A 12,393-nucleotide genomic window follows, 5' to 3' on the forward strand; every position below is an offset into this window, starting at 1 on the left:
CACGTGTTGCGCCACTATTTCTAATAATTATATGATGGCGCGTTACAATTGTAACTTTGTGTAGACTTCGTGAATAGCCCTCTTCGTCATCTTCAGCCAGAAATAGTAAAATATACTTTTATAATTTGTAACCAGATAAAGAAGTTGTTACATACAATTTAATCATTCATGAAAAAACAAGTATCAAAATTAAGATTATAACGATAGAATAGTCAATAGAATAAGATAACTGACAAGATTGTCCACACAAATAATGTCTCCTAGAAAAAAAAACTCGGTCAAAGCACTGCAATGGAAATTAAAAAGGGGAAAAATGTCCAAGCTAACCAAAAACACAAATTAACAAAAAAAAACAAACAAATAAATCATCATGCTATTGACTGATTGTTGATAAATTTGTCAATTGAAAATGTAGCTGACTGTAGTTGAGACACTAAATCGTCAAGTTGTGCAGGACTGCAGTAGAAATGTAGGGGTTCCTTGTCAGTTAATAGTTGTATGGAATATCGTGGTCCAACTGCACTTCCACCGTCACCTGAAAATTATATAATGATTGTTAACTGAGAAATAGATTTAAATTGGGTTGATAAAATGTATTTCTTCAATTTTTTTTGTTTCCTTGAACAAATACAGATTAATAATACAAATAAAATATGAAAAATTTTACTTATATAATGGCATGATAACAGCAAACATTTGTTCAATTAATCAACAATTCTTGTTTGTCATTACTTGATAGAGGGTATGATGAATACTAAACTGATTAGATAAGATTAGATAGGATGAACATTGAACAGTAATACTGATCTTCAATTAATACACATTTCTACGAATGAGACAAATTAAAATCAGCTGCCCCGATACTAACGACACTAATTCAGACTCTGTGTAGTCGAGAGAGGCCTAAATTGCGAGAGAGGCCTAAATTGGGTGCCTTATAATCATGCCAGACATTTGTATCTAGACCTGCACGAGCTCTTTTGTAATGTTATGGGCCCTAAACGACATTCGATAGGCCTATAATAATCTGAGACCTATTTCCAGAGTTTAGGGAGTTGCCCCTAGATCAGGAACAGAATTTTATTGTGGTTGGCATATGTTTGCTCATTTCATGAGTGTTCCTTTGAGAGATGATAATATCTATTTTATCTTAATCGCTTTACTTTTTACTTCATTTTGATTCTTTCTTTCTCTTATAATGATTAATGAGGTGTTGTAAACATGTTGTAAACGTATAATAGTACACTGCAATTAGTTACTTTTATCCCTTTTTAAGTGTTAGTGTTCACATATTATTATGTATAATTAGCTCAAAAACGCTTACAGTCATTTCTCCAAAATAGCTACAGAGGTGGTCGAAATGGCCAAAATTTGGCTTGCGTAATATGTGAACGATCCTTTACAGTTTACGCATATCTTTTGCCATCGTTTAGTGATGTGGTTCATGCCTGGTTACCGTTACTTCCGATAAGAACAATACTTCCATCAACTGAAGATAACAGTACTTATCTCTGTTGTTGTCCACATTTTTGGGATTCTAAATTACTTGACTTTATACGTCAGCGTTATGCATCGATGGTTTAATCTCAGACGCAGAAGTTCAATTCTAGCGTTGAATGTTAAAAGATAACGGGTACTAATGAGCTGTTCTTGTTTACCACTTCTCACTGCAGAAACGGAAACGATAGATATTGCAAACTGTTTGTTTCCTTATATTTTCATGACAATACCAAACTAAAACACAGAGAGATCACTCTACCAATTTCCATTCTTTTCATTTAAATCATTTGGCCACCGATTTCGATTGTTTCCATTTAAAGGTTAAATGTAGAAACTGCTATCACATGAAACGTGATACAGCTAACTATCACTACGACATAAGCCCTGAAACAGTGCAATATTCCAATAGATCGCTATATTAATCGTAATATCAGTATCTATTACGAGACAATATCCTGGTCATGTCACCTACTAATAGCCCTGTCACGTGACTAATTACTGAGTAATCCACAGCTAGCAATTGTTAAGGAAACACATGCCGATAACTAACACTCGCTCTTCTGATCGTATGTTAAAGTTATTTTTTCTGCTCTGTTTGTACGTTAGTGACAATGGAGGTGCTTTAGATAATTGGATCGTAACAAAGAAATTATACGACTAATAGGAAGAGCTTCACACAAAGAGATTTATACGTAATGTTCTTCATTTTCCAATTGCTAATTATACTGCTGTTGTTACCAGTAACAGTTGTATTCTTCATTGCCGAATGATTACTGACTGGCAGCAGTCCGACAGTGTTCTATTTTTGGCTCCTTTCTTATTCCTCGATGAACGGTCCTTAGTTGAAAGAATGCTGTGCATTCATTGGATGAGCGCATCAAAAGTTGACATTTCGTACATGGAAGCAGTTGAAAATTGACGTTATTTGATGTTAAGTTTTTGTTAACTGTCATTGTTAAATTACGTAGTTTACTTACTATGTAAAACATAATATAATGCATCATTAGCTCACTTCACTAGTGTATTAATTATATCCGCCTAGTTTTTGGGAGGAGGGTGTGCAAGTTCTATAGACGTTTCGGCAATTTCGGTATCTGATATTGATTGAAGTTAGTTGACTATTGACTATGATAATTGTCGATAAGAGAATGGTCAAGATTTAAATGGTCAAATTGTTGAAGGAATTAAGATCTTAGTATCGTTTCATCATCTCTATTTTGGTTCATCATTTCCACGGACATTCTTAAAAATTCGAGTGGCAAACATCAGGTAAATCTGTTCAGTTAAATTGTGACCGTTGCCTTGACATTGTAATTAATGGTAATTCGACTATGAAACATGTTTGTTCCGCTCCTATACTATGGAGTATGACAAATTAATTCAATTATGGTTAATTATGTTAATGGTCATAGTTAATTGCTATTCATACTGTGGTTATTTGATCACAACCAATTAGCAAAACGGCCCCCTCCGTATTAGCAACGTAATAAAAGCGTTAACTTCACTAACAGGGTATATTACTGGTATCCGCCCAGACGTTCACTCTAATAATGCTGTAATCTATAAATAGATCCATGCTATTCTATAACAGCTAAATTCGCTAAATTCGTCAGCGCTTTTCTGGCTAATTAACGCCGGTGGAGGGGAGTTTTGTTGTGCTTACTGTGTGCCACCGTTTTTCACATGTTCAACGTTGTTTAACATTGTTTTTACCTTGCGTTGTGTCATATTTTAGAAACAGGTTTAACACCTGTCTAATCCTCAGTCTATTAAGAATGAATTTAACACTAAGTATTGTAGGTAGTATAACGTGCTGAAAGATTACTACTCAATGAATCTTCAATTTGCGTTTGACACCGTGATAACTCTGATATCTCTAATAGCAATTCGTAAGTATTCACTCAATATCCTAAATTTCAATATCGTAAGACACTTTTAGAATATCTCTTCAATCTTCATGATATCAACAATAATCTCCACTTTCTTTTGAATTAAAACTCATTCCTATTGCTCTGATCTCTACACCATTTCAGTTGCAAACGCAATCGTGTTCATACTAGTGATCAAGAAGAAGAAACTGAAGCCTCACACCTACATTGCAGTTCTAGCACTGATAGATTTCAGCACAGCAGCCCTCTTTCTTACCCTCCACTACCTCAAACAGTGCACCGCAGCACTTTACGTTCTAGGTCTGCTCTCACGGCTCAGCTTCGTCCTGCTCACTGTTATCTCTTGGGAGCGGTACAGCGCAGTGCGGTTCCCTCTTCACTACAGACCATCTTATCACAGGTTCTGGCAGATGATGGCGTGGCTGCTGGTGCCACTGGTGGTGTTTGTGGCACTGTACACGTGGGGTATGAGCAGAAACCTGGGCCGGCCCCACTGGGAGGAAACTGTGGGCATGTGCATGTTGGCCGAGTTTAAACAAGGTTTGGAGACCAAGATCCTAGAGACAACCTCACTTCTGTTCCCCATACCACTGTTAGCTGTTATGATCTACTGCTACACTTATATTTTTAAAGAATACCGCCGGCACATTACCCATCCAGTGCAGCGTGCAGTGCACCGCGAGGAAGCTAAAGCCTCCATGCACTCTGGAAGTTCTTCCCAGAGTCTGAATAAAGTGGGAGGAGAGCAGTTCAACATTTTCGGACTTCAACCTGGAGTTTCACCGCGCTCCAGCATATTTGGAGTTCAACCTGGGGTTTCACCGCGATCAAGTCTGTTCGGTATGCAATTCGGCACTTCTCCGCGTTCAAGTCTGGTGATTCATCGCACTCTACCTGGTCCGTCTTCGCTCTCAAGTTTTAACCATACTCGAGCCAATAAGAGTCGATCACTCTCTCCCACTGCAGCTCGGGACATCAAGGTAACACTCGGCAGAGAGCTCTCTTTGAGAAACAACCCTCAGATGACACTAAAACGAGAGAGGTTGAGGCACTCACGATCAACCGAGCCAAGAGTGCGGTCCGCGGAACAAGTGGACCAGTACATCGGGGATCTGGAGCGGAGGAAGCAGTTCAGTGTTGCTATATCACTACTTACGGTTATCTTGTTCAATCTGGTCACGTGGCTGCCCTACTGTGTTAACTACCTCTCCCTGACACTGGATTTTGTGGAGTCAGTGAAACCTCTGGCTAGCGCTATCATGTACAGTTTCCTTTACCTTTCAGTGGGATTCAACACTATCATATACTCGTCTCGGTGTAGGGATATCAGGGAGGAGTTTGTAAGAGTGGTAGGTAGAATGAAGATTGTGGCGGGGAGAAGACAGAACGAGAATGTTAGAGTTCTGGTTACTCCGGATAAGAATCATCACATGGTTATTGATGAGGTGGAGTGTAGTGGTAGTGGTAGTAAGTCCGTGTGATATGAGCTCTGTGTGTTTAGGTTCAATTAAAGTTAGTGAGAAATAGGATTTATTGTTGATTTGTTAGTTCGTCATGTTAACGTGTATTTACGAATTATTGAATGACTATTAATGTAAAGCTGATATACTTCCCATCTGATACAGTGATTCAACACAGTAATATATTTTCTTCTATATTCTTTTATTATTGTTATTATTTTTTCCATATTGATATTTTCTATACTCAGTCGGCTCAGTTTGTTTTGGTCCGGGCCTTGCTTGCTGGCCCTGCCATGGCTCTCTAGCTTGGGCAGGTTTGACTTATATATTATATATAATATACAGTAATATATTTCTCTACAACACAACTGTTGAATAATTTCTAGCTACGATTAGAGAACAATACCATAGTTACTAGTCAACTAATAAAAGTCTCTAAAATATCAACTAACCTCTAGCGTACTCTAGTTTCCACCTCACATCAAGAATGGACCCAGTTCCCGGTTTAGTGCCGGCTAACACAGACTTAAGGGTCAAATGTTTGACCTTGTGGGATGCCAGGAATCTAGATACTCGCTCCGGAGGGAGCTGCAGATCCTGCAGAACTTCCCCGATTGTTCCTGGGTTCACGTTCCTTCTACACGCCTGGGAGGGGGATAGTTTCAGGGTATAATTAATTAAGTGATTAATTAATTAACGATATTTCAAATATTCCGGAATTAGTGGCAGGCGCATTATAACCAGAGTGTTTTATAACAAAACTCAATACCTGACATCACAATATGGAGGCGGAGCCCGACAGCAGGGCTCGTAGAAAATGTTATCAATGTTAAGACCATGAAATTCTGAATTTTGTTCTGGACGATTCTAGAGATTCTAGAGTTTTAAATTGTCTAATCAGAACCAAAACAGGAATAATTTGTCAACGAACAGAGCAAAGATTCTGTTTTCCGCATCATAATGGCCTACAACCATAAAACTTCTATTAACTATTTCAATGCCCTTTGTCATAAGTCATAAAATTTGTCACATTTTTAACACATTTTTAAGACACGCGGTAAACCACTAGTTAGTAATGTCATAATAATATGAAGTCTTTAGAATAATCTAGAACCATCTGTGTCATTAGAGACGATGGTCGGTTATGTTATTAAAAAGGCTGGTGGTGATTACCTCGGATATGAACAGCATCAAACTGTCCACGATTGCATCTTTTTGATTGATTTCGAGACGTTTCATCAGCTCCTGAAAAAGCACTTTAGACAACTCAAATCTAAATATAGACGACTTGAACTACAATATTGAAGTTTTATCAGGTCCTTATATCAAATAAGGACACATTATATCAGTTTTGCACCATTTACAATTTCAACACCACCATTCACAACAATGCAAGAAAGTCTTTTAACAGATAAATTATTGACTAATAGGTGGCGTTATAGCTACATAGCTAGTTGAAAAAGCTACAAAATCATATTAGATAGAAAATAACAAGTTAAAACTCAGCAAAGAACAGAAGTGGGCAATATCAGAGAGGTTATGTAAATTTGCTGTGACACGTGGCAGCGATTACACGATCAGATTTCATCAACAACCATCCAAATCCCAGTGTCATTGTCACGTGTCAATAAAACCTTACACCACCTCGCCACTTCTATTCCCTACATTAAACATGTAGCTTAACAAGAACCAAAAGAAGCTATCCAATTACCTAATTAGCTATATAATTACCTAATTAGCTTGCTAATTACCTAATTAGCTAATTCTAATTACCTGAGTGGTAGTTTTACCGGAGAGGGTATCGTAAACTCCATCCACAACACTAGCGAAACTAGTGTTGTCAAGCTCTCCAAGACTACACAACCCGTCCAAAACCACGCTTGGTATTTCCATGGTAACCAGAGGTATTCCTGGTATGTGCTACATTGCTGGACTGAGGTTAGCTGGTGAGAATTGTGTGGGAAAAGGCTATGATAAATGAGAAAGAGTCTCGTTCCAGAAACACATTTATTTCAATTTCTAAGTAGACGTAGCGCTATAACTTTGTGTTAATTTCAGAGAGTGGACAAGAGTAGGTTCGTCTCCGTCAAGATATCATAACTAAGTTACAAACATTGATAACATTTAACCCATTTAAATATATTCATCTGATTATTATAGAGCAATGGAAGTTTTGGCTCAGAAGCTCACATTTAAGGGATATAACGAGCCCGTACCCCGAATGCTGGTACTAAAACTTCCTATTGTAAATTTAAAAGGGCCTCTCACAAAACTGCGGAGTGAAACTTGAGAAGCGCCTTAGTCTGGAACATGTAGACTCGCCATGTTGATTCAACTCCTCTAGATTGAGCAGTGTACTTATTGTAATCTTATACGCGGAATAAAGTTGGCATTTACAAGGTCTAAAACAATGTTTAGGGCTCAGGAATCAGGATTATGCACAGTAAATTTAGGTCGCACGAAATTCCATGAGAGTATTCCATGAGAGACATGAGAGTATGGGAAATCAATTTGTTATGTCTCTACAATAAATATCATCATCTCTAATAAAAAGTAAATTATCTTGATTATGGATAAATAACTGTTTTTAAGCTGTCCGTGTCTTCGCCGTTCGATAAGCCGTTATTGGCGAGAAAATCACATACTTTAAGTAATTATTTCTTCAGCACAAAGTATTCCTACGCAACGAAGGAGATCTATTGCAGTGGCAGACTTAAGGGAACGGTTAGTTTAGACCACGTCATCCAGATTCAGAAGTGTCTGACACGTTTTTATCAAATGTTAGCAAAATTGGGTCTGTGCCAAAATTAGTTTTTAACCAATAAAACTTGCAATATATTTATATAAAACTTGTATATAAATATGGCCATTCTGATCATTTTGAGCCAATTCAAAAGTCATAATGAATAACGATGTCCAGAAGCCGCGCAACTATAATATTTAAGATTATTTCACAAAAGGGCGTGGCCAAATGGCGATTTTCCCGGTTTGAATTTTTTCGATTCTAAAGAACTTAGTCAATAATCCGTGTTAATTGGTTCTTAGAAGTTAGAGTTACTCCAATTTCCCACGGTGCTGCAAGCTTGCGTGTTAACTACTTGATGACGTATATTATAGTGGTCGGACCACGTGGTTCCCCCAAGTCTGCCAGCCACCTATTGTGAAATAGGGTGGCTGGCAGACTTGGGGGATTTATTTTCGGATTTGAAAAGTTCTTGAGCAATGAAACTAATTTGTTTGTAAACCATTAACAGAAATGTTATCAATATTACACACTTTGTTATGTTACAAGCACTGATCGGATTAATTGCTGTTAAATATCATAAAATCTAAAAATTTATCTAAAAGAGATTTAAAAATAAAATCCTTTTAAATATGACGCATTCACTGTTTGCGATGAATTACTTCGCCGCTCAGCGGTTAGTATTATTCGTTGGCGAAACCTTACAAATTTAGTTCCCATAATAAATTATTATCCAATACAAACTTTTGTTATAGAAAAAAGTAACCATTTTGTTAACATTATGAATCCATGATAAATCTGTATAATACTCTAGTCTCTACAATGTTTTATTAACAGCATATTCCACTCAATATCAACACGCCCTGTGTCTAAAACGATAGAGTTCGTGTAAACCCTTCCGTAAAATTCAATTATAGTCTGCTGATCTGTAATTCTGGAAAGCAAATAAAAATCTGGTCGTTAACAAAATGTAAAAAGATTATCGCTGACAAAAGGTATGTCAACAATAATAAAGTCAAGATTTCACTGAACGGAATCAGAAACTGTCTTTAAATAAAAGTCTGAAAGTTAATAAATCTGGTAACAGGGTGGGGGATAAGAAAATATTATTCAGCAGGGTGGGGACCTCGAGTCATTTCTCACACAAGTATCTGCCGCAAACTTTTGGTTACTGTTGGTAACTGTGGTTACTGTGGTAACTGTTGGTAACTCGTTAGAAGTAACCAAGTTAACTCTTGGTGAGTCGCTGACAACTGGAGTCTTTAATTGTACAAGTAACCATGTAAACTAAAAGTTACTTTTGGTAACTGTTGGTAACTCGCTAGCAACTACTCTCGCTTCGTCCAGGACTACGAGAGTGCCCAGAGATAACGTCCTCTCTACTCCCCCTGTACGATGACACAACTGATCCTGCTAGCTGAGTGGGCGTCACTTCTATAGCGTTCTGGTAGAGAGCATCGCTTGCTGGACTCTGATTCTCGTAGATTCTATCATCTACTGGACTGTGGTTGGCTGGTTCTGAGTCACGTGCTGGACTGTGGTTGTCACGTGGGGTGGACAGAATGTTTTGATTGGAGTAGACGTTCTCCACTGATATATCACCAGAGTTGGACTTGTAGGCGAACTGTTTATCGTTGCGGAGCATCCCCTCGCAGATTTTCCCGACACTCTGAAAATTAGCAGTCAGTTAGTATTCAGTCAGTAATAGTATTAGCAGTTGTAAGAGTAATTACTAATCGTTGTAAGAGCAGCTCCTGGTATAGGAACTAATGAGTAGACGTCCAAGAAATTATATTTTGTCTAAAAAAGAACATTTTTTCCGGAAAATCAAAAGCTCCTCAATAACCACATTAGCCCAATTTGTTGGCAGTTAGTCATCAGTCGGTAATGCTATCAACAGAAGCTTTCAGTATCAGTTAGTAATAATATTAAGAGCAACTCTTGCAACTAATGACTGCATGTCTTATATTTTGTCTAAAAAGCAACGTTTTTCTGGAAAATCAAAAGCTGGGCACCTCAGTAACCAAATCACCCTGGTTGCCTTAAGAAGTTAGGGGCAATGATCTACTGATGGGCAATCGATATGTGCCGACATTCACCTTTTCGGGGCACTCCAAATCTTCCAAATCTGTGCTGTCGACCAATTTCCGCAGCAAAATTAATAACTATGACGCACAAAAATTCAATCCTGGGAGTTAAGGTCACGAGTTCTGTACATGCTTAATTCATGTTTCTTCGTGGCTCCAGTTCATTGTCTCAATGTTTAGCCCAACTGTTTCGGAAATAGTTCACCCGAATTTTCGGAACAGAAAATTCATAAAAAATTCCTGACTTACAGATAAAGAGCCATTTATAACGAATTCTATGAAATAGTGTCAGAATTCTACGTATCGTCTAGTTCCCCACATTGAGAGAGGTCAAATTGACGCATGCCTAGATTTAACGGAGACAACTGCAAATGCCCGATGAAAGCCCCCTCACGTGCATAAGACCACCCCAATTCAAGCGGACAGGTTAGTAGCGGAGAAGGGGCGTGGAGTTTGATCTCCGACTGTTAACTCAGAGTCAACCTGTACCACCTAGTTCACACTTCACACTCCAGCAATTATCACAGTGGAACTGCCAGCAGATCTTCAGATTTAACGGCATGAGTTCTGGTGGTGCACCTCCAACATTTGAGAGTTCTATCGGCAGACAGAACAATGAACAATGCAGACATAACAATGAACTTTGGTTATTATAATCAGCGGGAAAATATAGTTCGGACGACTGATTACAGTTTCCTTGAAACCTCACCCCTTTCTGAAGTCTGTACAGTGTACCCCAATAACCGAGCATAACCCGCCCACGTGCAACTCACCCCACCAAGTGCAACTCACCCCACCACCCTTCACTGCACATCAATAATTGTATAATAATTACAACTACCACCATAATACCTGGAAGGCAGGTTTCCAGTCCTGGAGATATTCCGTGTGGTATGGTGTTGTGACCTGGTCTCCGTTACTTGAGCCTGATCCCAGCGAGCTGAACGCACTATCCTGATCACCTGGTGGAAGTGGTGTGGTGATTAGTTAATAGGTTTAATTAAGAGGTAATTAGTTAATTGGTTTAATTGAGTAATTGAATAGGCCCATGTCAGGGTATCAAGAAGTGATGGGTTGATGAGAAGCTGGCTGGTCATGAAATATTGGAAAGTTTAAGTAATATTATAACCCCATACGAGTGTAACCGTTTATTATAAGCCGGCTTAAAAACACTTTGAATCTTTAGTCTCAGCTACTCCCTTCTAACGATGTTTATTCTAGCTATGTAAAAGGAAGTTAGAACCGAATTATAGCCAGGTACATATTGGTTCTCCTTCAATTTCTTATCCCTTCTACTAGGTACTGAATAATCTTAACTTAAGTAAATAAATCCGTAATAACTCGTAAATGTTTGGATCTTCCGAGCTACTCGCGTCAACATCCAAATTGAATATTTCTCCTCCATTAAAATTAGCCAAATTGAACGGTGCACACCATTGCTACATCACGATGATTTGCACATCAAAGCAGGGGTATCATTACCAATCTGTTGAAATCTATAAAACTCAATCTTCCTATCGATCAGTGTCACTCAGCCACTGTAACACTGTATCTAGACCGGTACGAATGACTTAGTATATCGGTTACCATTAACAACAGGTTACCATTAACAACCTATAATTTTGCACAGGTTTGTCTGAGGGTGATCTCAAGAAGGAAAGAAGGGAGTTGACCCCTGCAAATGATCAGATCAGTAATTAATGAACTTCAAATGAACTGTTGGTACGAATAAACAACTATTTAGAGTCTCCTGGTATGCGTTTAAAGGAACAAATTTCTATTCAACTTATTCATACTCTTGTCTAATTCTTAGACTACTTTCTTATCTCAATGTGATAAACGTGGATTAGTAGCATGATCATTCAAATAAAGGCTGTATAAATGAGTATTTAATCTATAATTCAACCCCTAACAACTTCTACAAAATAATTGCTACCGAAACATTAGGGAAATAACGCTTTACATTGAAACGCAGGACATTTCAGACATCTTAGATTTAGATGAAGATTCTTTACTTTGATGTGAGTTCTATTCAGGGTTGACAGATGGAATTAGAGGGGTTAATTTCGTGTCGGGGACAGGATTAAAATATAGGGTATGGCGGCGCTGTAGACTGTAGAGAGGGTTAAAAAGGGCTCGGTCACGCGGAGCTCACTGGGATTATTTAAATAACGAATATTCAGTTAACTTGTCGTTGACTCACTATAATAAAATTATTGTTTGTTTTATCTAGGAGATTATGTGGTTTATGTGAATATGACAGACGAAAGTGTATTATAATATCCAATATTGCAGACATTACCTCTGATGAAAATTAATATAAACTCTGTCATGACAAACCCATCTCAGTTAGACTTTAGTTTACTTAACCAGTAGTCGAGACACGAATAATAATCAATCCAACTAATCCATAGAAACGAAACTGAAATCCAAATCAGGATCTATTGTGTTTCCTGCAGTGGGGTCTGGACAGTAGTTTCGTCCAGAAGTAGTCGGTATTAAAAAATTAACAAAAACATCCATTAGCTTCCAGTACAAACCTAAAAAATGATTCGATTTGTCGATAACGCTGACATCGTCATCTATATCTGCTAACTTGTTGAAGAGATTATGAGCGTCAATAACTGCGTCACCTTCACCACCTCCTGCAATATTACACAATATTAGTATAACATAATATAACATTAGCTGGTCGCCAATGGCAACGGTGCAAT

General features: G+C 38.0%; 3 protein-coding genes across 4 annotated transcripts in view; 1 reads left to right on the plus strand and 2 right to left on the minus strand.

Moving 5' to 3' along the window:
* LOC134818419 (kynurenine 3-monooxygenase-like) overlaps window positions 1–12,393 on the plus strand; it is a 927,626-nt gene that overhangs the window by 907,023 nt on the left and 8,210 nt on the right. The window lies entirely within an intron of this gene.
* Window positions 114–6,785, minus strand: LOC134818460 (uncharacterized). Its single transcript, XM_063828029.1, has 4 exons — window positions 6,623–6,785; window positions 6,023–6,094; window positions 5,302–5,494; window positions 114–535 (listed from the first exon to the last, which is right to left on the minus strand). The coding sequence occupies exons 1-4, from the start codon at window positions 6,740–6,742 to the stop codon at window positions 369–371; spliced, it is 552 nt and encodes a 183-aa protein (XP_063684099.1). The 5' UTR covers window positions 6,743–6,785; the 3' UTR covers window positions 114–368.
* The window catches only part of LOC134818412 (protocadherin Fat 3-like), a 44,589-nt gene continuing 40,283 nt past the window's right edge, over window positions 8,088–12,393 (minus strand). For both annotated transcript variants that reach the window (XM_063827941.1, XM_063827940.1), the window contains exons 27-29: window positions 12,220–12,324; window positions 10,532–10,641; window positions 8,088–9,261 (exon numbers count right to left, since the gene is read on the minus strand). In XM_063827941.1, coding sequence (XP_063684011.1) covers window positions 8,914–9,261; window positions 10,532–10,641; window positions 12,220–12,324 — 563 coding nt within the window. In that variant the 3' untranslated portion in view covers window positions 8,088–8,913. The remainder of the gene's footprint in view (window positions 9,262–10,531; window positions 10,642–12,219; window positions 12,325–12,393) is intronic.

This window comes from Bolinopsis microptera, chromosome 7, assembly GCF_026151205.1.
Source record: "Bolinopsis microptera isolate Bmic1 chromosome 7, MBARI_Bmic_1.0, whole genome shotgun sequence".
Taxonomy (NCBI): Eukaryota; Metazoa; Ctenophora; class Tentaculata; order Lobata; family Bolinopsidae; genus Bolinopsis; species Bolinopsis microptera.

What these genes read in the sequence shown, in the direction of transcription:
- LOC134818460 (XM_063828029.1), bottom strand. Translation starts at nt 6,742, where the DNA reads ATGGAAATACCAAGCGTGGTTTTGGACGGGTTGTGTAGTCTTGGAGAG. An exon ending in TGATGCTGTTCATATCCGAG is followed by an intron (nt 5,495 to 6,022) that starts GTAATCACCACC and finishes TCCCCCTCCCAG; the next exon opens with GCGTGTAGAAGGAACGTGAA. An exon ending in GAAACTAGAGTACGCTAGAG is followed by an intron (nt 536 to 5,301) that starts GTTAGTTGATAT and finishes TATAATTTTCAG; the next exon opens with GTGACGGTGGAAGTGCAGTT.